Source organism: Microcaecilia unicolor, chromosome 2 (assembly GCF_901765095.1).
Source record: "Microcaecilia unicolor chromosome 2, aMicUni1.1, whole genome shotgun sequence".
Lineage (NCBI taxonomy): Eukaryota > Metazoa > Chordata > Amphibia > Gymnophiona > Siphonopidae > Microcaecilia > Microcaecilia unicolor.
In genome coordinates this window covers 575061230-575088231 of record NC_044032.1, presented here as the reverse complement: position 1 = coordinate 575088231, position 27002 = coordinate 575061230, and the positions used below count along the sequence as shown (strand labels likewise).

The following is a 27002-nucleotide window of genomic DNA, read 5'->3' as shown; positions in this document are numbered from 1 at the left end:
AGACCCTGCACTGGCCCAGCACAGAGTTTTGGCGTCAGCTTCAAGTGAGCACCAGCACAGTAAGCTCATTGCCGGGAAGAGGGGGGGGGGGGGGGGGGGGACAAAAGCACCAGTCATCGAGGGGGAGGACAGAAGTGGCAGCTGAAGGAGGTAGGACCTGTAAATAAAATCCAGTTACTGCGGGGGGGGGGGGGGGGGGGTGGGGACAGAGTGGAGCAGGAAATGGAGGGAGTGTGCAGTAAGAAATGCCCATCATTGGGGTGGGAGGAAGTTACCTTATGCTTAACTATAACCCCCCCCCCCCCCCCCCCCGGTATATATTTGAGTTGAGTTTTCCCCTTTTCTTGGAGGGGAAACTGCTGTTGCATTACTTTACCGGAAATTTCTATTCCACTCACACCAAAAATAGTTAGATTACAGTATCAAAGAAACCATATAACTGGGAATTTACAAATACTAAATCATGACATTAATGAATCACCCTCATATTCATACATATTTCCTAAAAAGGACTGCCTTTAGAGATTTACGAAAAATTAGATAAGAAGAAAAAGTAATAATAGAAGCTTGCAGAGCATTCCAAATTTTTGGAGCCTTCTACCTCAGTTTATATGCGAATAGGTTTATATTTGAGTATGTAAGTAATTTCCAATTGAAGGAATTTATGAAATAAAATCGCAAGCCCACTTTCCTCCATTCACAGCCAGAGCCATCAGAGGGAGAGCAAGCACAAATGGCATTCTCTTAGATGTTTCTCTTGTACAAAGAGAGCCTGCCTAAATAGAATGCTGCATTTTGGGGAGGAAATTTAATCCTCTAATATTCTGCAAAACTATCTGGACCGTACTTAACTCCAGTTCCCCCCCCCCCCTTCACTCCCCCCCCCTACTCATCCTTTCCCTCAGACTTCCATGCATTCACCAGACATTCGCAACAGCATTGGAAATTCTTTTTAATCAGCACAACTGGAAATATCTCTCTATCTTTTTGCCATATTTTTTTATCTTTGCATTTCTTGGAATTTGAGACACTTCTGTCTTTCCATTCACTGTACAGAATAGTAGATTGGCACTGACAGTTACATGTGTGGTTGCATGCTGTGGAATGTGAAATTTCCCATTTGGGAGCATTTAAATGGTTTCTCTTAGAGTTGATGTCTCCCAAGTAGGTCTAATTGACAGGAGACGGCGAAAGCGTGCTTGGCCCATTATCTGGCCTGAAGCCATTTTGCCACCATATTGAGCCACCTAGAACACTAGCAAACACTTATTAGAAATAAGGACTGCCTATGTGTGGCTTGGCGTGGACCAATAGTTTGCTCTGGTTTGAGTGTATCAAGATGGCGGCTATGGCTTCAGCCTTGTCACGAGATGCCATCTCCTGTCAATTAAACCTCCTTGATACCTCCAAATGGTCTGTGGCTTCTTACCGTCACAATGATCACTGACTGGGTAATAGGAAGAGGAGGAGGAGAGAGGGAATTAATTAGGAAAAGCATGACACTGTCAGCTATGAATGATGCATGTAGCACTTGAAGTTTAGACCTCTCTCTCATAAATGGCAGTGAGGGTGTTAGGGAATGTTCTGCCTGGCCTAGAGGTTCATTTAAAAAATGGTGAGGCCAGGCTGGGGGGAAATTGAGTGTACCTAGGACTTGCATGCAGGTCAGGATTGTAATGCTGGTTCTACATTCTTCCTTAGTTAGGGGTAAATTTTCAAAATGTTCTAGTTATCTTTTTTTTTTATTTGAAAGAAGTCTTTATTGTTCAATGAAACATAACATAACATAACATAACATATATTGCACAAACATCAAATAAGTACTATTCTATTGTAAGTACAAAGAATCTAGTAATAGTTTCTTCACTGTGGTGAGTAACAGTTTCATCATTCAAATATTAACATCACGTAACTTCAAATTTTGTCGTTTATTCCATTTCCCCCCCCCCTTCCCCCCCGATCTAACAATACCCCCCACTACCCACCCTCCCTCCAAAAGGACACAGCTGACCATTAACAATCATATTACACTCGGATACTCAACATGCTATACTGATAGGTCTTCAGAGGGGACATTGTTCCAAACTAATTTCCATTTTCCCATCTGATTTTTGTGCTCAGCCATCAATCTCTCCATTTCACTTACATACCTCAGTTTGCGAAGCCATTTTGTTATTGGGGGAACCCCCTCCCTTCGCCAGTGTGAGGCTACGACCACCCTTGCCGTTCCCACTACATGTTTCGCCAGGGTCTGTTTACATGCTGTTAAGCCTGCAATCCGAGCAGAGAACAGAAACACCTCAGGAGCCCATGGGATTGTACCTCCCAACCATTTCTGCATCCTAAAGTGGACCGCTCTCCAAAATGCACGGATTTTGATACAACCCCACCATATGTGCCCCATTGTGCCCCTGTGGCCACACCTCCGCCAGCACATACCCGAGGAAGACGGGAATATCCTCTGTAAACGAGCAGGTGTAAGGTACCACCTGTATAATACTTTCACTGCGTTCTCCTGCAGGGGTACATGTGTCGACACTCTCACCACGCTTCTTTCTATTCTCTCCCATTCAGGCTTTTCCAGGCACTTACCCAGTTCCTTTTCCCATCTATTCCTGTGCTCCTCACTACAAATTGTTTGCTTACTTATGATGAGGTATAGGTGACTGATCAGGCCTCGAGAGGTAGCAAACTTCTCGCACACTTCCTCCAGCTCCAGCGTTTGACACTTCATCACTTCTCGTACCGCTTTAGTCTGGAGAAAATGCGCTAATTGACGATATGCAAATTCACCTCCCTCTACCCCTGGATATCTATCTTTCAAGGCCTGAAAAGACAGCAATGAGTCCCCGTCAAACATTTGACCCCAATTGCTCACCCCTGTCTCATACCATTTAGTAAATATCCCCTTAGTGGAACCTGGTAGGAATAGAGGATTAAAAGCTATAGGAGTGCCTCGGGTCAATATGCACTGTCTCTTAGGGAATAAGCTGTCCCAGTAATAAAGTGTTGTAGTTATAGAGGGGCAGGCTCGCTCCTCCAGAATTCTGAAAGACTTTGGTAACCACATAATTGCACTCAGCGGCTTCTCGCCCAAGGAATGTTGTTCTATATGCACCCACTGACGGTCAGGATAATCCTGATGCCATTCGAGTGCCGCTTTCCCTTGTGCTGCTCTATAGTACCAGGCAAGATTGGGCACCCCTAGCCCCCCCCTCTTCCGCTCCTTGTATAACAGAGACCTCGCCAACCTAGGGTGCTTTCCGGCCCAGACGAACCGCACCAATTTATCTTGTAAGGAAGCTATAAATCGCCTGGGCATCATCACAGGCAGCACCTGGAAAAGATAAAGTAGGCGGGGTAGTATGTTCATTTTAAGAATAGCTATTCGCCCAAACCAGGATATTCCCAATTCTCCCCAACGCTCTAGGTCCTCCTCAATAGTTTTACCCAAACCCTTATAATTGGCATTAAAGCGTTCCGAATAATCCCCAGTCAAGTTGACTCCTAAGTACCTGATTTGTTTATGAGCCCATCGGAATGGAGAGGAGATCTTTAGGGTTTCCACCACGTCCTCAGGAAGCGTCACATTCAGGGCCTCTGATTTGGCCATGTTAACTTTAAACCCTGATACGGCAGAGTATTCCGCTATTATGCTCTCAAGATGTGGAAAGGTGGTTAGAGGCCGTGTTATCAGCATCAGTACATCGTCAGCGAATAGGGCTATTTTATGGGTTCTATCTGCTATTCTGACTCCAGAGATATTAGGATCCGAGCGCACTCGAGCTGCAAAGGGCTCCATCACCATAGCAAACAACAAGGGTGACAGAGGGCACCCCTGTCTGGTGCCTCTGTACAACGTAAACATCTCGGAATTTCCACCATTGACCCGGACACAGGCCCTTGGGGATTCATAAAAAGCCTGAATCCACCTCCTAAACTGCATTCCAAACCCCATAGTTTCCAATACCTTATGCAGAAAGGGCCAGTGAACCCGGTCAAAGGCTTTCTCCGCGTCGAGGCTTAAAATACAGAGCGGCTTCTGATTTCGCTTAGCTAGATACATGATGTCCACCACTCTCCTAATATTGTCCATCGCTTTCCTGTAGGAGACAAAGCCCGTCTGGTCAGGGTGAATAAGCACTGGGAGAATAGGGGCCAGCCGGTTTGCCAGCACCTTGGCCAGGATTTTTACATCAGCATTTAAGACCGATATAGGTCAATAGGATCCACATTCGCACTTATCCTTTCCTGGTTTAGGTAATACTGCTATCCATGCCTCCATCATAGACATCGGCAGAAGCCCCCCTCTCCCCACCTGATTAAACAAGTCTGCTAAAAGGGGGGCTAATTCTGGGGCGAATTTCTTGTAAAACTCGTTGGGCAGGCCGTCCAACCCAGGTGATTTACTCGATGGCAGGCTACGAATGGCCTCCTGAATTTCCTTGGGGGTTACCGGTTCATCTAAAAAAGCCTGCTGATGATGGCTCAAAGAGGACAACTCACTGCCTTGTAAATATTGGTCTACCAAGTCCAGAGAAGGGTTAAGTTCTTGGGCATACAGTTCTTGGTAGAATTCCCTAAACCGCTTACGTATGTGTTCAGATTTATCTAAATCCCTCCCTCCTACTTCACGTATCTTTAAAATAGTCCGCTCAGCTTTTTGCCGACGCATTCTGATGGCTAGGAGGCGCCCCGCCTTATTGGCAAATTCATACGAGCTCACTCTTATCTTTGCTTGTAACAAACCAAGTTGTTCTGAATAGATAGAGTCGAGTAGCTCACGCTGTGCAGTAAGCTCCCGCAAGACTCGTGCAGACCCGCTAGCCTTATGTTGAGCCTCTAACCGGCGAATGCCCTCCGTACAACGCGCTATCTGTGCCTTACGGGTCTTGGATTGTTTGCTAGCCAATTGCAGAAAGTAACCCCGAGACACGGCCTTCATAGCATCCCACACCGTGCTAAGCGGGGGCCCTGATTCCAGATTGAACTCAAGATATTCTTGTAGCATTTTTTTATAGCCTTCCACCGCTTCCCCTACCTGCAATAGGCCAACATTTAATGACCATCTTTTATCCTTATGCTCTGCTCTGATGTTTGGCAAAGTTACCCACACTGGAGCATGGTCCGAAATGGTCATGCTACCTATCCCCGCTGCAGGTCCCCACTCCGCTAGTGTAGCATCTAGAAAAATGTAATCAATTCGGGAATAGGAGTTGTGGACTGGTGAGTAGAATGTGTAATCTCGCTCCCTCTGATGTTTCACCCTCCACAAGTCCAATGTGCCTAGTGAGAATGCTAGAGATCTCAATGCCGTTGAATCCTTCTGTCCCTCAGCTCTAGGGACTCCTGTACGATCTAGTTTCGAGTCCATCACAGCATTGAAATCCCCACCAATGACAAGGGAGCCCTGTGCAAAAGTGGCCAAAGAATTTTTAACTCTCTCAAGGAAGTGTGCCTGACCAGTATTTGGTGCATATATAGATGCAATTGTTAGGTCCACTTGGGCAATTCTAATATGTAAAAAAATATAACGTCCACCCGGATCCCTCTTTACCTTAATCACCTGTGCCCCAACTGCTCCATGGATTAATATCGCTACTCCCCCCTTTTTAGATTCTGCTGCTGAGGCGTGGTACACCACTGGATACTCTGAATGGGAGAGAAGTCTTTCATGTCTACCCCTCAAATGTGTTTCCTGCAGGAGAGCCACGTGTGGCCTAAGCTGTTTCAATTCTTTATAAAACTTCTGTCGTTTCTGTGGCATATTTAGCCCCTTTACATTATAGGATATTATCTTTAAATCTGTGCCCATCACTGGTTAATTAATCAGGGTTAGCCTGTAACATCTTTCCATGACCCCTCTGTACCACATCAGCTTTGTTCTCAGCCATGTCCTCCCCTTCCCCTTCCAGTATCCCCGTCTCCCACCCGCGCCTTCCCCTGAAAGCCCCCCTCCCCCCATCCCAGTCATTCTCACCACCTGAGAGACCTCTGACCCTCAAATGGGAATCGAGGAAGTTACCCAGCCCCCACACAGTCCCCGGCCCCAAATCCAACCCCCCCCCCCTCCACTCTTAACAGATCTAAACAATCACTGATTCCCCCTCCTCCCCCACCTTGAACCCCCATCCAGGTCCCTTATACTTCAATATACATCCTATTCATATCATTACCGATTCATTTCTTCACATAAGTCTTAAGTATATTGTTAGAGGCCGATCCATCACAGGCCTCACAGTCTGCAGGTCAGAACCGGCACTCGCGGCAGCCCTCTACTCTCCGGATCTTTGAAAACACAGTCTCTGCTTTCCCATCGAACCTACGCAGTCCAGCTCAACGATTCTGCTTGCTTCTCTTGGGTGATTCTGGAACTCTTTGCCACCGTTGAAGCTTCGCCCTTGTGGCGGGCGCCACCGCTCCAGGAGGGGCTTTTGCAGGCACAAGGTCAGCAGTGTACAAGGCCTCCCATGCCTCCTGTAGGGTTTGCACCCGGTGCTTAGTGCCCTTCAATGTAAAATTCAGAGAAAAAGGAAATCCCCATCTATACTGTGTCTGATGTTTGTTCAGGATCTCCAGCGCTGGTCTCATCTGCCTTCTTAACTGGAGGGTGTATTGCGAAAGGTCTTGATAAACCTGGATCTGGGCTCCTCCATATTCCAAGGTCTTTTTCTTTCTGGCGGATGCCAAAACCCTTTCCTTGGTCTCATATTTATGGAACTTCACGATGATATCACGTGACTGTTGCTCCTTTCGCGCCCCCAGTGCTCTGTGTGCTCTGTCCAACTCACACCGGAGTTCTCCGTCCTCGGGGCCCAGCAAGGTGGAACAAAGAGTTTGCACTATCTCCGCCACATTTTCAATTTCGCCGCCCTCAGGGACGCCACGGAAGCGAAGATTATTCCGCCGTCCCCGATTCTCAATGTCATCTAATTTGTACTCCAAGTGCGCATTTTTATGTTCCATCTCTTGTAGCAGAGTGGCATGTTTATGTAAAGTTTCGGCGTGTTCATCTATTTTCAGTTCTGCCTCCTCCATTCGGCCCCCCAGTTCCCTAAGGTCGGCACTGAGCGTGTCCATCCGCTCCAATATTTCATCTTTGGATTGTTTAATCTCCATCTGAATATTGGAGAGAAACTTGCGGAGTTTGCCGGTCATACCTTTTTTTGGAGGGAGGGGCTCGCGCTTCAGACATGGATAGCGCTGAATCCGAGTCCGACGGGGAGGTGCGCTCAGGAGATTCGCGGTGCTTTGCGGCCTTGCTCGCCATGCTTTTCTCCACTTTTTCCGCTTCTTTTTTCCGCGTGGAAACGGTTTTACTCATGTCAGCTGTTTAGAGGAGGAATCCGCTAGCTTTTGCTATGCCTTTCTCTCGTTAGATCGCTTTTTTTCCCGATAATTCAGTGGTGGGTGAGGGAGCTATGAAGCTAGGCGACCATGCTTCCCTGTGACGTCACTTCCTCTCAAAATGTTCTAGTTATCTTAACCCTTGATGTTTAGAAAATGTACCCCTTCCTCCTATTTAAAGGATAATCTTTGTGAATGAGTGCCTAGGCAATAGTCCCCAGTTTAAGAGGAAAGCAAAGACTTTTTTATTCCCCTTGAGGTGGCAGGCATTACTAGATACAGTACTCTGGCTTGGACTCAAGACAAAGCAGTTTGCATGTATGGTATAGTTTTGTATTAGATTTTTATGTTTGATGTCAGTCTGAAACTGTGTAGAATAGTCAGTTTAAGACTCCATAAATAATAAATTAAATATGTGGTGGAAGGCACACGGGCACATACATTGTGTCTATTTTATAAGTTGGTCCCCTTCTTTAACCAACACCATAAGATTGTGCTTTCAACATTTCCCCAAATGGTTTAGATAATGGTCAGCAAGAAAGCAACTTTTAAGGCTTTTGCCACAGACTCAAAAGGTACAAGGAAAGTTCCAATGTGAACTGCTATCTCTGCAGGGCTGCATATAAATCAAAGTAAACAGGCCTTGTGAAACTGTTTTGGAAGGGACGTAGAGTAAGCAGTGTGCCTTCTGTTGCAGTATGGAGCCAGCAGTTCCCTGACAGTAGTGTGGAGGAGCAGGTGATCATCAGTAATCCTCCAGATGTGTGCCAAGTGGTAGAAGTGACGACGGAAAGCGATGATCAGTCCACCAGCAAGATTCAGCACTATCCACTACAGATCTCCCCCGTCTCCTGCGCAGGTAAGCGGGAACTGGGAGAGTTACCAGAATAGAATTACATGCAGCAGGCCTGTACCATTTGCAGTTTGGGAGGTGGCATTGTTGAAAGAGGAGGTGGGAAAGAATAGTGGTCCCTTTTCTCTAGAGTGGAAGCAGATCTTATTGCTTAATATTTAACCCTTGTACGCATTCCTCAGATTGCTTCTAATTTTGTATCTGACCCAAAACTTGAAGTGTAAAATCAGCGTCTTCAGTTATGTGGTCGCTGTAAAGTCTTCCTGAAGATGGTTAAAAGTATCTGTATGATATAGCACAGGGTAGGTTACCATATGACTCCAGGTCATGGAGGACAGACTGAGCCAGTCTGGGTATTACTTCCATTGAATGCAATGGAAGAAAAGCCCAGACTGGCTCAATCTGTCCTCCATGACCTGGAGCCATATGGTAACCCAAAAGGAAAAACGTTGTATTTGACTGCCTGTTGCTGTGTGCTAATGGCCAGCAGCTGTTCAGCTGAGGGTTTCCCAAATTCTGTCCTCTGAACTCTCAGCTATGTCTGCTTTTGTCACATGGAGGAACTGAGTTCAGTTCCTTGCTCAGGACTTTCACTCCTTGGGCAAGCTAGGGGCCAGGAGTAGGGATTCTTCAGATGCAGAGTTCACAGTCCCTGTCCGTAAGAAAGTCCAGTCATTATGCAACCTAAGATTACAAGGTTCATGAAGGAGCACAGGTGTAGTATGATGCCTGGTTGAGGTCACTTGCTGCATTGACTAAACTATAGTGCCGATGCAGAAAGGCAAATGTAAAATATGGCTGCCTTGGTAAAATTTAGTGACTAGCAAACAGCGAGTGATGCACAAAGGGGATCATATGCAAATGAGCTGCACGGATCCCCCTTTGTGTATCACTCACTGTTTGCGAGTCTGAGCTGTCTAATGCATTTGACAGTTTCAATGCACCTGACCCCCCCCCCCCCCCCAAGCAAATTGACAAAATTCCCTGGTGGTCTGGTGGACCCCAGACCCACTTCCCAACACCCTCTGACAAAATTGAACCACACACCCCCCATTCCTGCCCCCCCCCCCCGTCAAAATTCCCTGATGGTCCAGTGAAATGCACACACCCCTGATGCCTCCCAACAAAATTTTCTGGTGGCCCAGTGGACTGCACACAACCCTCCGCACCCATCAACTGACTCTGGTGATCTAGTGATGCACCCCCCTCATACCCTCCTCAGTAACTTAAAAAAAAAGTTGATCAGGAGCAACAGCTCCTGCCTTGGCACCACCATTTTCAAAATGGTGGACCCCCTGCCCGGTGCATTCTGGGATGCACTGGGTGGGGCTAAACACCATATAAGGAGAAAAACTATTTTTAAAAAAATGTATTTATTTATTTATTATGGTGTGTAGTTTGAAAGCAGAGGTGCCAAGGCAGGAGCTGTTGCTCCTTCCCAACTTTTTTAAAGGTACCAAGGAGGGGAGGAGGGTCACACTTAGACCACCAGGGTCAGTTGCTGGGGTGTAGGGGGTGTGTGGTTCACTGGACCACTAGAGAACTTTGTCGGGGGAGGGTTGGGAAGCATCAGGGGGGAGTGTGCGGTCCAATGGGGTGCTGGATTTGCAGAGGTGGAAGGCTAGAGGGAAGGAAGAGAGGTGCTGGACCAAGGGGATGAAGGAAGAAGGGGTCAATTGCTGAATCCACAGTGGGAGAAAGAACCAGATGCTGGAAAGGGGCGGGAAGAGAGAGGGAGAGAAGCTGGATAGGATGGAGTTAGGAGAGGGGCATATTGGTGTGGGGGTGGGAGACAGGGGAGAAGCTGGACATGGTGGTATATAGAAACAGAGGGGAGATGATGGCATTGGGTGGGAGCATAAAGACTGAGACCCAAAAGGAATATGCTGTATGGGGATGGCACATGGACACAGAGGGATATTACTTGATATGGTGAAGGGGGGAATATGGAAAAAGAGAGACAATACTGGACACGGGAGGGGGTATATATACACAGAGGAGATACTAGACATGGGGGAGACTAGGAACACAGAAGGGAGATGCTGGACATTGGGAAGGCATAGGGACGCAGAGGGGTGATAATAAATGTGAGGATATGAACACAAGATGCTGGACAAGGAAGTATAGGGACATAGATGGAAGATGGATGGTGGACATGGAGAGAGATGAAGTGTCAAATGGACAGAAGACCCTAGTGAGTGAGTTAAGAGAAGATGGGGGGAAGCAGAAACCAGAGACAGGGACCAATATGATTTGAAAAATAAAATGACCAGAGAACAAAAAAGGTAGAAAAAATAATTTTATTTTCATTTTGTAATAGAATATGTCAAATTTGGAATATACATCTTGGCAGAGTTGGTGTTAGACATGGCTGGGGCCCAGGGCAGAAATTTGGGAAGAGATCCTAAAGCTTATTTCTAAGCTGTGCGGTACTCAGCTTCCGGCAGAATTGGGGCTCTCTGTGGCCAGGGAGCCAAGGACAATTGCCCTAATTGTACCCCCCCCCCTTAACACCATCCCTGGCTATCTTATATTTTACATAGGAAGAAATGCCTTTCTTGTTTCTCTGATGCTGTATTATGGGGGAAAGGGGAAATGGGACTTGATATACCGCCTTTCTGAGGTTTTTGCAACTACATTCAAAGCGGTTTACATATATTCAGGTACTTATTTTGTACTAGGAGCAATGGAGGGTTAAGTGACTTGCCCAGAGTCATAAGGAGCTGCAGTGGGAATCGAACTCAGTTCCCCAGGATCAAAGTCCACTGCACTAACCACTAGGCTACTCCTCCACATTAGATGCAAGGTCTGGCGTCTTGGAGTTTTGGTTTAATTTCTATTTCAAGTTTGTGGTTACTTATTCTATATTTGGCATGTGTGTTCTGTGTGTGCGTGACCAAGGTATTCTGTTAGCATGATTTTTTTTTTTTTATCTAGCATTCTGTAGTAATTTGACTTGTTCAGTTTTCCCAATACATGTGTTGATATTTTAGGGCCCTACTATAATATTTAGGTATCATCCTTATTTTGGAAGTAAGTGCTGGGTAGATTTGCTCTAGGTTCTGAGTGATTTTTTTTGTTTTTTAGATTTTTATTTAGTTACTTTATAATATGTCTGTTATTGAGATTACACTAGAAACCAAATTTTCTTTGGTGAGTTTTTTTTATGGGGAAATGTCATAGCTCTGCTCTGCATCCATTGTTGGGTGAGGGCCAGGGGGATTCTGTGGATTCAGAATGTATTTGGCTTCAGTGCCTTATGGAGGGAAGCATATGTGTTGGGGGACTGTGGCTAAATGGGGACTGAAGAATGAAGTCCCTTGTGCTTTCCCTTTCCCTAGCTCTCAATGTGGCCTGCAGCCACCAAAGCCTGCACTGCTACTCGATGAAATTATTGGGAGCAGGGTAGAGGTGGAGCATTGGGTGTGATAGAGACAGGGAATGGGTTGCATCAGGTGATGGGTTTTTCTCCTTCAAGCCTTGTGCCCACCCATCCAACCTGTTGGCCCACCTAAAAATTAACTTCGGGCTACGCCACTGCTTGGCTCACTCTACAAGGCTGTCTTTAAGCCTGTGCAGTGTGACCATTGCAGTGCCTAGTGCTATGGTATCTTTCACGCCTACCTAACTATGGCTTTGAGTAAGGGACGGTTTCTGTGAGCATGGATGCAAAATCATGAGAAACCTAGGGGGCTCTGACTAATTGGAATAACCTTTGGAGAGAGGTCGTGTAGCTCTTAGGACCTGCAACTGCTGAGCAGGAGAAGGCAGAGACAGAGAACATCAAAAATAAATGTGAACTTTTTAAGAAGGAAAAAAAAATCCCTTAGATTAGAGATGAGTGTTTCTAGCATTTAAGGCAATCAGGCATTGTGTTTAACTATCCTGAATGGCTGTTTTCAGTAGTGTAGATCATTTTGTTTTTTGTTTTTTTCAGGGATGTTGATGATACCTTGCCAAAGTCAGTATCTTGTGGCTATTGATAATGTATTTTTGCATAATCAGCTGTGGTGCAGTGAACTTGTGCTTTCACGTCTTTTTTCTTCTTTTCATGTGTGGCAAATGCAGTTTCGCCTTGTATATGCAGTGGGTGTGCCCCGAGAGAACAGCAAATTTTTGAATGTTGTGTTCTGTCCACTTTAAAATTATTGGAAGGAGGGATTAAGTAATGGTTACTCTTAAAAAATCTCTCATATATAGCTAGTTTACTTAGCCCCACAGAAGTGAAATATTTTTAAATCTTGCTAACAGCAGATTTTAAGACCTGTAAGCTGAAGTGCTTATATATGTTTTTAAAACACATTTGGAAAAAAAGAAATAAGAATGCACATGTTTCTAGCCTAATATCAGGGCAGCTTGGAAAGAAAACAGGCACATTAGCAATAAGAGAATAATTCTTTGAAACTTGACTCGACCAGTCCCTTCCACGCCCTATATGCATACAGTGTTTTCACAGTATATCTGACATACAGTATGTTTGTTCTGCTCAAAAGAAATTGTAAACCTGTTATCATTAAATTCCTTTTCCCCTTTATTTCTAAACAAATAAGGGTGATGTGTTAGGATATAGTCTTAGGTTTCTTTGGAAAGAAAAAGAAATGGTTCCCTCAAGTGGAATTGATGCTGTATGTAGGTTTTTAAGAGAAATTCAGGGGATCTTTCACTTAGGTGCGCTAGCATTTTTAGCTGATGCTAAACGCTGAGATGCCCATAGGGCATTTCAACGTTTAGCGCCAGCTGATTTCTAACATGAGCTAAAAACACTAATGCACCTTAGTAAATTACCCCCTCAGTTTGGCAGGCAAGGAGAGACACCTTCTCCTTCCAAATTTTATTCCTTCCGCTTCTGTCTATTCAGACAACAGGTGAAAACAGCAGTGGACTGGAGTTGTTGTTTGATTTTTTTTTTTTTTTTTTATTAACAGGAAGTTTAGTCCTCTTGCTTTGTCCATGGTCACAGTGTTGTTATGTGCTGCAGGGTGGGGAGATGGTGATGGTTTGTGATAGAATATTACCCATCCCTGCCGTTCCGTATTGAATAGATTCTCAATGTCAGCTAAAAGGACAAGAAAGGACCCTCATCAGTCCATAGCACAGACCTTAGATTCTTATAGGCTGATGCTCGGAACTCACGTAGAAATCATACCAGTGGAACAGCGCAGAAATCTAGCTTGCAAGTGCTCCAAGGAAATGGTATTCAAATTATATGCATGCTGTAAAAACGAAAGCGCGTGGGGGGGGGGGGGGTAATATGCTTGGCACATGCGCAGAAGAGTTTTGCGGTAAGCTCAGCTGCTGTGTGCATGCGCCTGGCAAACCCGAAAGTCAAGCACACATTGGCATCTGTTTTCTGCACCTTTAAATATAAGCATTTCAAAAATTTTTTTTTTTTAACTTGAAAGCTTATATTTAAATGCAGGAAACAGTTGCCAATCTGTGCTTTTACTTTTGGGTTTACTGTGACTCTCACACATTCATCTCTCACTACCGGCGCTTAGGGGCTTGCACGAGCTTCCTTCTGCTTCCAAATTATATTAAAAAATGGCAGATTTTAAATAACAAATCATGAGAAATCCTCTCTTCAGACACCCTAACCCCTGCTCCGAACTGGCATTATTTTTTCAGCAGTAAGGCGGCTTTGTTTTGTGCGCTGTTCTCTGAGCATTGAGAGGGAATAGAAAATGACCTTATTAACATCCATTTGACTACATTAGCATGCTAATTGCGCCAATCTTTGGCACACATGTTGTCTCCCACACAAGAGCCATTCTGCGCTCACATATCGGGAGCTAGCCCAGCACTAATTGCCTCTAGCACCCACGTTTGGCTCTGAGCATCTGCCTGTTAGAAACAGAGGACATGAAGCCATCTTTAGTTTGGTCTTAGATGAACTAGGATGGAAGGAATGGACAAAACTTTCAGATAGAGAAAGTTAAAAAAAACTACTTCTTGTATTTAATTAAGATAAGTCTTCTCCCATTCCCTCAGGTCATTCTTATTTATTAAGGGTTTGGCGGGGAAGGGGGAAAGAAACATTTTATCCCAAAAAATGCCTAGGAATTTTGATCAAAATCTTTTAGGGCTGTTGTAACCAGATTTATTACTAGTGTTGCTGCAACTACTTAAATTTCTATAACAATGCAAGACGTAGAGAGTCATCTTATGAACAACTTGAGTGTATAGAGCAAAGGATTATGTGGTCAAGTAGGTGCTTATAAAATTTCCTGGGGTATTCATATATAAAAGTAAGTGCAAGGAAAACAGTCAACCTGCTTTTATGGGATGTGTATGTAGGTGCTCCTGGGGGCAGGCACAGCACTTAAGAGCGTATTTTATAAAATGCACACATAAATGACAAAATTGCAGCTGTAACTTTGTGAGAGGGAAGGGCTCCATGGGCATATTTGCTGCCTTGATAAAATAGGTGCAACATATGAAGTTCTGTACCTTTCCTGACTAGGAGCTCTCTTAAAATTAACCTTCATGTGCTGTACCTCTTAGTGGGTATTGCTGAGTATTGTCTTAAAATTCAGTAGTAATTTCCCTTCCCCAAAAAAACATAGAGCAGGAAAATGAATAACTGAGGGGCCCATTTCCTCCCACTCCTAACCAAAAACTTGATATGCAAATGAGAGTTTGGAATCTTTTGCAGGTTAGAGTTTAGTAAAGGTACATAACACCACTCAGACTCAGAAATCCCCATGTTTATGCTTTTACAAACAAGAATTATTATTATTAAACATTAACAAATGGTTGAGAAGAAGAGAATTATTGCTGGTGGTTTTCTGAACTCTTACGTACATATGAAATAACGTAGAACCACCAGCGTCCTACCACAGATTCTAATATTTGCTTGTCTATCTCTGTTTTGAGAAACGTTTTCATTCTGAAACCCATAGGATGCAGAGGGTGCGGGTGGTGGCTGAGTTTGCAGGGCTTTGTGTGACATCTCTGCATAGCTATTTGTGCAAATCCCTCCTTAGAGAAGAGTCTAGTTTGTTACTGCAAAATGTGTATATTCCTGATTTCATTTTTCATTTCTGTGTGTCCCAACAGAAAGCGACACAGACAGTGTACAGAGTGATGAAGAGAACACAGTGGTAAGTAGTGGTATACCAAGACCAAGCAAAGTCTTGTGTTCTCCCACTTCATTTTTTCTCTGGGAATCGTTTTGAGTTGCACTGTGAGCTCTCTGATTTATTTCCAGGCTCTAGGGTTTTTTTTCCCCCCTATTTGGGTGTGGCCTGCCTTGTGAGCCTCCTGATAATGTGGTTTTACTATGACTTTATCCTAAAGTCTTCCTCTTTGAAGGAAGATAACCAAAGAAAAAACTCCTCTGAGCTGTCAGATTTTCCATTTTGGTTGCCTGGATCATTCCAGGTAAACTTTGGATGTCGTCCTCTTATAAGAGAGCGCACACCTTCTTTGTATTTGTCTACCGGTGTCTTCCAGCTTTGCTCTTTTTGGTTTTAGGGCAGTCTGGATTTATAAGGATACCTTTATTTCTCTAATTGGTCTGGCTGTGGGTTTTCAATGTTTTTTTTTCAGAGATTGGGGGGGGGGGGCAGGCTATGTGTGCATAGCTTGCCTTCTCTTCTGTCTTTATTTTTAAATTGGCCTCTGTCCTGGACAACCCCCCTTCTGGGACATATCCTCAGCAGCAGTTCTTGGCTGATGGGGGCCTCTACAACAGTAAAATATTCCTCATAACAAAGAGCAGTATATTGAAAACCTCACTGTAGACTTCGTTCAGATTATAATAGGAGCACTTTAATTGCTAAGTGCAATTTTTGTGACTCATTTGTTGTTATATGAAGTTACAGTGGAGGACGATGGCCAATGTTAGAGCCCTGGGATTGGGGGTGGAGGTGTGAATGAATCGGTTAGGAGGGGTGACTATCGTCCTATCAAGCTGTTGCCCTCACCGTAAGGGTAGGTTGTGAGGCCTTCACTTTGGAGACTCCATCCTCTTCCTGCACTAGGTGGTAATTCTATAAGGAAGGTACCAAGAATGCATATAAACAACCCAAAATACTAGCATTTACGCACATATGTGCACCCATACACACGTAAACGTTAATATTTTGATTACGTGTCATTCTGTAAAGTAGTGCATAAATGTGACGGCACTTAGTTTGCAGGTAAGCATTCGCGTGGGTGGAGTCTGGGTGAGGTACACATTTACACATACAGAATGCACCTAGATGATAGGATTCTATAGCCCTCTAGACACAATAACTTATACCAGCTCTGCTAATAAGTGATTGCATGTAGAATATGGGAGTGTTATTCTCTAAAGAATCTAAGTGCCTCTTTTTCTTCATATAATAGACTAGAAGTGGCACATTGTTTAATGAAGGGCCCTGTTACAGAGGGTAATTCTATGGCACTCCAGCCCCTTCCTACTACTACTATGCATACTCTACAAAGAAACAGAGAAAATGACAGCAGATAAATATATGGCCTATCCAGTCTGCCCATCAATACCATCTAATATCTCTTCCTCTTTTTTAAGAGAGTCCATGTGCTTGGCCCATGCTTTCTTGAATTCAGAAATAGTCCTTATTTCCATCACCTCCACCGGGAAACTGTTCTATGCATCTACTACCTTTTCTATAAAGAAGTATTTCTTTCTATTACTGTTGTCTATCCCTTTTCACCTTCATCCTATGCCCCCTCATTCCAGAGTTTCCTTTACTACTACTACTATTTAGCATTTCTATAGCGCTACAAGGTGTACGCAGTGCTGCACAAACATAGAAGAAAGACAGTCCCTGCTCAAAGAGCTTACAATCTAATAGACAAAAAAATAAAGTAAGCAAATCAATTAATGTGTACAGGAAGGAGGAGAGGAGGGTAGGTGGAGGCAAGTGGTTACGAGTCAAAAGCAATGTTAAAGAGGTGGGCTTTCAGTCTAGATTTAAAGGTGGCCAAGGATGGGGCAAGAAGTAGGGGCTCAGGAAGTTTATTCCAGGCGTAGGGTGCAGCGAGACAGAAAGCGCGAAGTCTGGAGTTGGCAGTAGTGGAGAAAGGAACAGATAAGAAGGATTTATCCATGGAGCGGAGTGCACGGGAAGGGGTGTAGGGAAGGACGAGTGTGGAGAGATACTGGGGAGCAGCAGAGTGAGTACATTTATAGGAAAGAAACTTGCCTCCTGTGCATTCATGCCACATAAATATTTAAATATCTCTATCATATCCAGTGATGTGCTGGAAATGTTTTAACAACAGGCTCTCTCTCCAGGCATAGCCAGCCGAGCAGTCTGGGGAGGGGGTGGGGGGCTCAGGGTGTTCTGAAGGATTTTCTTTTAGTTTTTATAGCTTCCTTCACCACACTTTTTAACCATGCTGGCTGTCGTTTGGTCTTCCTTCCTCCTTTTTTTATTCTGTAATTACATGCAGAAATTTTGGAACACCCACAAAATACCCATAAACATGCCCCTTTTAAGCTACATATATTTATTTTGAACTACGCACTTTGCAATGTAGGCACAGTTCTTAGCGATTTCCATGCATAAATTGTGATAATTGCCAATTAGGACTCATGATTGCATGTTTAGTGCTGTTAAAAAGGTTGATTACCTTGTTACACCAATTACATTACGTGCCATATATGGAATCTGGCTCTATACCCATATAGCTAACTGAGGAAGGATAGGACATATATTTATGCAGTCCTACTTGCCTGGTTAGCTATGCAGGCACTGGCACCCAATGGCACCACTGTCTGCTTAACTCTAGGCTTTGCCCAGTCATTGCTGCGGCAATCAGAGGAGATATTTGGGTGCACTGCCCAGTTAAGGTGGTGCTGAATATCATCTCCTCCCATCCTGCTCAGCGCAAGTTAACTGGGAAGGGTTCTCTCTTGTCTGGTTAAATCATTTTGATTAATTTCTCTAGACCCTTTCCTGTTAACGCCTTACTCTCCATGATCTAGTGCAATGATTCTCAGCTGAGTCCTCCAGGAACCATCTGACAAGTTTGGTTTTCAGGTTACCGACAATAAATATGCAGGAGATATATGTATATGTACTGGCCCTATTGCATTACCTGCCTCTTCTTTGTGGGTATCCTGAAAAGCATTTAGAGCAGGGGAGCCAACTTTTCAAAATTATTGGGGGTGCTAAACCGAATGGAAATTACTTCTCCCTGGAAACTGTCAAGGAATTTGTTCAATATTGGGAGTGCTCAAGCACCCACAGCACCCACAGAGCCGGCTCCTATGACTTAGAGCAAACCAATGGACCAGTTTTTTGAAGCAGTCAAGAAAGTTAGCTTAGCATTAAATTGCTGGAGCTTGAGAAGAGTGGGAAAAGGATTTTTTATTCCAGTATCACAGAAATAGAGACAATAACAGCAGGCCTATCTATTCTGCCTATCCATACCATCTGCTAACCTCTGCAACCCCTTCCTCTCCTTTGGAGACCCTTTGTGCTTGTCTAATGGCACCTTGAATTCAGCAACCACCTTCATTTCTACCACCTCCATTGTAAGGCTGCTTCATGCATCCACTTAAAGAAGTGTTTTTACACCTAAATATATCCCTTTTCACCTTCATTCAATGACTTCTTATTCCAGAGCCAGGGGTAGCCCATGGGGAATGTGCAGAGTAGAGAGCTGCACAGCAATGGGCATTTTGGGATTCCCGTGGGTGTGGAAGAAGTTGCCACAGGATTCCAACAGGGATGGAAGAAGTTATCATGGGATTCCCATGGGGATGGAAACAGTTGCTTTGGGCTGTGGGATTCCCATGGGAGTCAAAATCTCTGGTGACTCCATAATGAGGCTTGGAATGCACTGAGAGAGGCAAGGAGGCGTAATAAGACAGGAAATGGCACGACTTCAGAAGGTTGAAGCTGGTTTCCCCATCAGCCACCATATTGGTGACCCAAAACAAACCCTTTGAAAACTCCCTGAACCCCCCACCAACTCCTCTCCTAACAGAAAGAATGCAAAACCAAGGAGGTTTAATAAAACAATATGAACCTCACAAGTTTGCTATTGTTTTTCAATAGCGTCTGCAAATGTTTTGGGTCACTCAATATGGCAGCAAGCTTCAGCCCACATAGTGGGCCAGATAGGCTCATGCCATCTCCTGTCTTATTAACAGGAGATGGGCGTCCTTCTCCCAGGGTTGCCCAAATCGGCATAATCGAAAGCAGATTTTGGGCGTCCTCAACTGCCTTCTGTCGCGGGGAAGACCAAAGTTCCCAGGGACGTGTCGGAAGCATAACGAAGGCGGGTCTGGGGCATGCTTAACACATGGGCGTCCTCGGCCGATAATGGAAAAAAGAAGGGCATCCCTGACGATCACTTGGCCGACTTTACTTGGTCCATTTTTTCTTGCGACCAAGCCTCAAAAAGGTGCCTGAACTGACCAGATGACCACCGGAGGGAATCGGGGATGACCTCCCCTTACTCCCCCAGTGGTCACTAACCCCCTCCCACCCTAAAAAAACCTTTTTAAATATTTTTGCCAGCCTCAAATGTCATACCCAGCTCCCTGACAGCAGTATGCAGATCTCTGGAGCAGTTTTAGTGGGTGCAGTGCACTTCAGGAAGGCGGACCCAGGCTAATCACCCCCCCCCCCACCTACCTGTTACACTTGTGGTGGTAAATGTGAGCCCTTCAAAACCCACCACAAACCCACTGTACCCACATGTAGGTGCCCCCCTTCACCCCTTAGGGCTATGGTAGTGTTGTATAGTTGTGGGGAGTGGGTTTTGGGGGGCTCAGCACCCAAGGTAAGGGAGCTATGCACCTGGGAGCAATTTCTGAAGTCCACTGCAATGCCCCCTAGGGTGCCCGGTTAGTGTCCTGGCATGTGAGGGGGACCAGTGCACTACGAATGCTGGCTCCTCCCATGACTGAAGGGCTTGGATTATTTGGTCGTTTCTGAGATGGGCGTCCTCGGTTTCCATTATCGCCGAAAACCGGAGAGGACCATCTCTAAGGACGACCTAAATGTTGAGATTTGGGCGTCCCTGACCATATTATCAAAACGAAAGATGGACGCCCATCTTGTTTCGATAATACGGGTTTCCCCGCCCCTTTGCTGGGACGTCCTGCAAGGACGTCCTCAGGAAAACTTGGGCGCCCCGTTCGATTATGCCCCTCCACACCTCCTTGGAGAGAGTCAATTGAAGCACCAGAATGAGGCTTTGAATGTACTGAGAGAGGCAAATGGAGCACCAGAATGAGACTTGGAATGTACAGAAAGCAGCAGTTAGAGCACCAGAATGAGACTTGGAATGTACAGAAAGCAGCAGTTAGAGCGCCAGAATGAGGCTTGGAATGCCCAGAGAGGCAGCTGGAATACCAGACTGAGGCTTGGAATGCTCATTAGTTGAATAGTGAATACCATCCAAAAAAAAAAACATGGAAAGCTGTCGGGGTTGGGACTAGGGGCGTAGCTATATGGGGGCATGGGCCCCCTCAGATTAAGCCCTGGCCCCCTCTACAATTGACCCCCCCCCCCAGCAGCCCCCCGCCACCGCCCCCCCACCGCATCAGGTACTTTGTTTGCTGGCGGGGGTCCCCAACCCCCGCCAGCCGAAGAGTCTTCTTCAGTGCCGGTCAACTCCGGCGCCTTCGTTGTGTGATAATCTGTTTTTGACGCGTTATGTCCTGCACGGGGCTACATACAGGAGGACGTGCACAGTGCAGGATGTCAGGAGTTCAAAACAGATCATCACACAGCGAAGGCGCCAGAGTCGACCGGTGCTGAAGAAAACTCTTTGGCTGGCCGGGGTTGGGGACCCCCGCCAGCAAACAAGGTACCTGGCGGCGACGGGAGGGGGGTTTGCGGTTGCAGCGGGGGGGGGGGGGGCAGCGGCAGGGGGGAGGTGGCTAAACAGTGCCCCCCCACCTCGGGCTCTGGCCCCCCCCCCTCCTGCAGAGGTCTGGCTATGCCCCTGGTTGGGAGGAAACAGAGGGCTTTGAGCAAGTAAATGCTAGCATTGACTCCTGCGGATACTGGTGGGGATGGAATGGATCTTAGCAGTTATGGGTTAGATTCTATTGGGGATGGTAGGATGGGTGAAATCTCTGTCCCCATTGCAACTCTCTAGTGCAGAAACTCTTTGCGGGGTCTTTTTTGCATAATGTAAAAGGCAGGGAAGAAAACACAATGGCTTAATTTGAAGTGGCCTGCCTCCTGTGTGTTTGTAATATGGAGATTTTTAAACCTTTCCATCACATTTTTCCCCTCCTACCTATCTTTTAAAATATAAATATTTAGAGGAGATTAGAAAGCACTGAGTATGTGAAGAGTAAGTAATTATTCTGCGTTATTCCGTCATGTGTGTTTGTTAATATGGTGCCAGTCATGATCATATAACCTTTGTCCCCTAAATTATATAATCTTGGTGCCTAAGAGGCCCTTTTATTAAGGTGCAGTAGGCCTAACATGGGCCTACTGTGGGCTGCACTGAGGTGTCCCACGATAGTTTGGCCATCAGTGTGCGCTACTGCAGCATTAAAACATTTTTTAAAAATTTTGCCATGGGAGGTGTGTCTGCACTAATCAGGTACTGCAGGCATATTATCGCTTGCTACCTGATTAGCGTGGAAGTAGCACAGGAGTCCTTACTACCTCCTAAATAGATGATGGTAAGGTCTCCTGGTTTTAATGCCCATGGCCATTACAAAAAAACCCCGAATGTGACCATTTTACTGCCCACTAAAAGTGGCTGCAGTCCGCAGCATGCGGGAAACCCATGTGCTGACTGCAGCGCCGGCTACGTTTTAGTGTGGCTTAGTAAAAGGACCCCTAAATGTAAGCTCCATTTGCGCACTAAAGATTATAGAACACTAGCACTTACCGACATGAATGTAACATTCGTGTGCATGTATGCTCTGTGCATGCGAAGTGCTATTTACAAATTTTGCGCCCAACACACATAACGTGTATTTGCAAGGGGACATATATGTGGGCGGGGCAAGGGTGGGTCACACATTTATGCATGTAAATTATAGAATACTATAAGTTACACACTAAAATGCAACATTTAGGTGCACGCATTTATGTGTGTCATCAACCAGGCGTACATGCTCACACACATGAATGGCAACATACTCTCTTATAATGACATCTGGGTGCCCAGATGCTGTTATATAGAGCAGCATTTAGTTCCCAGCTTTTTGTGCACAGTAATACTGAATTGCCCCCTTATACTTGTTTATATTGTGTGAAGATAGTAAAGGGGGAAAGAGAAAGAACTGTATTGCTGGTGCCAGTAACTGAGAATAAAAAAAACCTAACAAGTAAGATGTGAAAAAGGAAGGAAAATAGAGGATAATGAACTAGAAAAGCAGGCACAAGTAAACTTCTCAGCTGTGGATACTCTGCTAGGTAGGTAGTTATTTTATTTTACAGGTAGACATTAGTCTCTCCTGGTGTCCTTCTAAAGTGTTCTTCTGTTTTTAAGGAACAGTCAAAATCGAAAGGGAAAAGCACCGAGAGGGCACAGTTTCTGAGCACATCGGTTAAGAGGAGTACCTGTTTGCTTCCCAGCATGGCAACGTTCGTGACCTCCAGCAAGCCCGACCTCCAAGTCACTATTAAAGAAGAGAGCTCTCCAGTGCCTTACAACAGTTCATGGCCTGACCATCAAGTCACTATTAAAGAAGAGAGCTGTGCAGTGCCTTACAACAGCTCGTGGCCTCTCTTAACTGAAACTACCTCTCTCTTCCCTGCGCCCTCCAGCAGTAGCAGCAGCAGCAGCAGCAGGCAGGACCCTGAAACTCGAGCAAGTGTGATTAAGAAGACATCGGACGTTACTCAGCCACGGGTCAAGAGCTGTTGAGGATAGGATATTCTTGATTTTGTTCATTTTGGTTCTTTTCCTCAGATTACTTGTTTTGTTATGTCCTGTTGAAAACAGTATATGTCTCTGACGCTGGTTTGGCCAGTCGGGGAGGGGGAGGGGACGGGGTTGGTGGAAATCCATGATCTCTATTAACACTGATCTGACCATCTCCAGTCCAGTGGAGTTAACTCAGGACTCCCGCCATTCAGTACCCGCAGCCCTGTTGACTCTCCGAGGTTATTACAGAAGATGAGAAGAGCATCATGCACACTTTTCATTCACGTTCTGGTGCTGTCAAAGGACCTAGTGCCGGTGGTGGCAGCAGAGGCTTTACTTATGTGAATCAGGACTGCGACAGCACTAAAAAAGCCTTGGAATGGAAGAAAGGAAAATGTGAACTAGCTGGAATTGTTTGATCTTTTTTTTTTTTTTTACTCAATGAAATAAAATAAATAGAGTACAAATAAAGATAAGAATATCTATTGTGAATATGTATATAGTGCAGTATTAGCAACGTTGCAGTCTGCTTCTGCACCTTATAAATAGCACTTAAAAATATAGGCCTTGCTCTTGCTAAAAGGCACATGCTTGACTTCTCCCTTTTTTAAAGGCCATATCTGCAACAGTATGATGTAGAGCAGGGGTTCTCAGCCCGGACTTCAGGACACACCCAGCCAGTTAGGTTTCCAGGAAATCCACAATGAGTATGCATGAGATAAATTTGCATGCAGTACCTCTTGTATGCAAATCTGTCTCATGCATTTCATTATGGATATCCTGAAAACATGACTGGTATGTCCCAAGGACTGGGTTGAGAACTCTTGTTGTAGAGTAATATAGAATTGCATCTTATTTGAATGTTATACATTTTTAAGACTGCTTTTTGTTTTCTAATCTGCTGTGCTTGAATACTGAGGTACAATTTAAAAAATATTGTGAGAGATTATGCAAATTCCCAGATTAATGACACAAGTCTAATCCTTCCCAGAGCAAGCTTTTTTTTTTTTTTAAATTTTTTATACAGGGGGATATTTTATTCAAGATGAAATTTAAGGTGAATATAATTGTTTTCTATCTTTTCTACAGCAAATTTATAATTTTAAGATAGTTTCCAGTTTATTATCAATTACTATGTCCTTGTGGCACATTTTTCTTTTTCAATTTTGTAGAGGGTGGAACAACTGTTATGAGCTATCCTGTAGCACGCGGAGTATCCTGTGGATTAATAAATAAGTATGATATAGAGTTATGTTTTGTCTTGGCTTCTCTTTGTGTAGTTTGTGTTTGCAAGGGATACTGTTCAGACACGAGGTGTTGCTCACTGGTATCTGCCTATAACCAATAAAGGTAAGAATTTAGCATAAAAAGTTATCTGTGAATGGATATGGATTTAGCTCATTGCATTGTTTTCAATTGTAGTTCAAGGTAAGTTACATTCAGACACAATAGATATTGTCCTGTCCTTGGAAGACTCACAATTTGTAGCTGAGGCAATGGAAGGTTAACCTCTGGATTCTATATAAGTTGCCAAAATGTGGGTGTCCAAATAAGGACACGGATCCCAGATCTACATACAAACTAATTAGCTAATGAGCTGTTAACAATAATTGGTGTTAATTGGAACTCATTTGGGTTTATGCGCTGATCTGCCCTGCACCTAATTCTATAAAATGCAAACCTAAATTTTATAGCACATGACTCAAAAGGGGGCATGGCCCGCTGCAATAAAAAGGGCCCTGCCGCTACCGTAGGGCCCTTTTTCTCACAGCTTGGTAAAAGGACCCCTAAGACACTTATACTGGGAAAAGTCCTCCGGAATTCTCCCAGATTTGATTGTAACCTCAGGTCAACTAGAAACATCTCCCACCACACACAAGCAGCAACACAAAATAATCTCTCAGAAATCTTCACCTTCCCCACCTGCCTGTCAATAGAGATCACAAGCAAAGTTCTCTGGCTTAATAACAAAGCTCTGCCTGGGACATATCATTTTAGTTGCTCCCTCAAATAATCAGGGCTGATGCCTTGAAATACTTGAAACAATCATGACAGCATCATAAATTGGCATCATGATTCCACTGTTAGGCAATGGAGAGACTGCAATAGTAGAAATATCGGGGTCCCAATGAAGTAACTGTTTGAAAGGATGACCTAATTAGGCAGGATTTTGTTGGTGCAAACAGAAAAAAGGGGGGAAGAAACAACTCTCTAAAAAAATCAGTGAATAAGACAGAAGAGAGTAGAACAAAATGTGTAGATATCAGAGATATACCTACAGGCTGTAGGATCTCTTATAGCGCCAGCTATTCCAAATCCAAGCCTAGCATAATGCTGTCAATCATTTGTCTGTTCTGTGGGCTTGCTCACTTTGCTTCAAAAACTCTCATAAAGACTTTACTATTAAAAAATGCTTTGGGGTCACGTGATGCTCTTTAGCTGCGCAGACATCTCTAAGCCAAGCTCCGCTCCAGCCACCCCAAATTCTTCAAATTTACCTGGCCTTGTGCGAGGGGGAGCAGCGTCCGAGACCTGTGCTGGCCAGAATACTTAACTATGCAGATAAACATCGAGTACTACAGGCATATAGAGGAAAGAAATCAATTGACTACAACAGACATAAGCTGCTGCTGTTCCAAGATTACTCGGCACGTGTTGCTGATCAGAGGAGGCAGATGGGCCGGCATTGTAAGCACCTTTTTGACAAAGGGATAAGATTTGCACTATTGTAGCCGGCGAAGGTGCGTGTGGTGCATGACAACAAAACTATCTTTTTTTACTGAACCTGGAGATTTGGGCTCTTTTGTGAACAAGCTGCAATGATTGACAGAGGTGCGCGACTTTGCTCTATAATGCTGCATAGGTGCTGAGCGGGAGGCTGGTTTGTGTCTTACAAGTTTTGACTACTGCTGAGGAGCCTGATATCGATTGGCAACCTGGACCTCGGCCTGGGGCTTCGGTGAGCCTGAAGGAGAAGTTGGACTTTATGTCTCTTTTCTTCCTCGTTGGTTTATTTAAACAGGGGTGTCTAAGTTCATCTAAGTATGTTACTGCTTTAGATTTCCTGTTCCTTAGGAAGATCTTTCTTTTATTGCTTATAAAAGGGGGTGCAGGCAGGGATAGGGACGCCCGATGTTTCTGACCACTCCCCAGTGTGGGTTGAGCTAGAGTGGGGAGATAGGGCGGATACGTTGCATTGAAATATGAACCCTGCTCTTTATCAAGACCGGGAGTTTCATAATATCTACGCCAGGGGTGGTTGGACTATGTTGCTGAGAATGACATTCAGTCTGTGGGGCCTTGTGTTTATTGGGAAGCAGCTAAAGTGGTGCTCCGAGGTAAAACCATAGCGTGCACTGCATCTTTGAATAGAGATAGGGAAAGTAAGATTTGTGATCTTTCGAAGCAATTGGGAGATGCTAGGAGGGCTTTTATTTACAGCCCATCTGATATATCCCACAAGGTTTACTTTGACGTTAAGAAACAACTTCAGGCGGTGCTGGACGCTAGGGTTCTCTATAGTATTAAGCTTTACAAATATCATCTACACCAATGGGGCAATAAGACTGGTAAATTGTTGACTTCTTTAGTGAAGCAGAGGTCAGCAAAAAGTTACACTGGCCAAATTAGGGATGCCGCAGGAACCAATCACACATGCAGGGAAAACATACAGAAGTTTATCCGGTTCTACACCAACCTCTATTGTAAAAGCCCCTTTTCCGTTGAAAGATTTGAGGAGTTCTTTACCAAAGTGAACCTTCCATCAGTGATGCCAGATCAGTTGGCGCTCCTCAATGCTCCTTTGCGAGGGATTGAGGTGCAGAGAGAGTCATTAGGCAGCTGAAGTTGGCTAAGGCACCAGGCCCAGATGGTCTTGGTACTGAATTCAACAAAATTTTGCAGGATGTGGTGATCCCTTCCTTTATCCCAATGTGTGAAGATTTGAAAGACTCTTGTACTATGGGCCCCACCCTGAATCATGTTTATATTACAG

The 27002-nt window shown here is 44.7% G+C and overlaps 1 protein-coding gene across 5 annotated transcripts in view; it reads left to right on the top strand.

Moving 5' to 3' along the window:
- Window positions 1-23451, top strand: part of IRF2 (interferon regulatory factor 2) — a 160479-nt gene extending 137028 nt beyond the window's left edge. For all 5 annotated transcript variants that reach the window (XM_030191506.1, XM_030191502.1, XM_030191503.1 and 2 more), the window contains 3 exons: window positions 8045-8206; window positions 15257-15300; window positions 22631-23451. In XM_030191506.1, coding sequence (XP_030047366.1) covers window positions 8045-8206; window positions 15257-15300; window positions 22631-23008 — 584 coding nt within the window. In that variant the 3' untranslated portion in view covers window positions 23009-23451. The remainder of the gene's footprint in view (window positions 1-8044; window positions 8207-15256; window positions 15301-22630) is intronic.
- Window positions 23452-27002: the final 3551 nt, after the last annotated feature.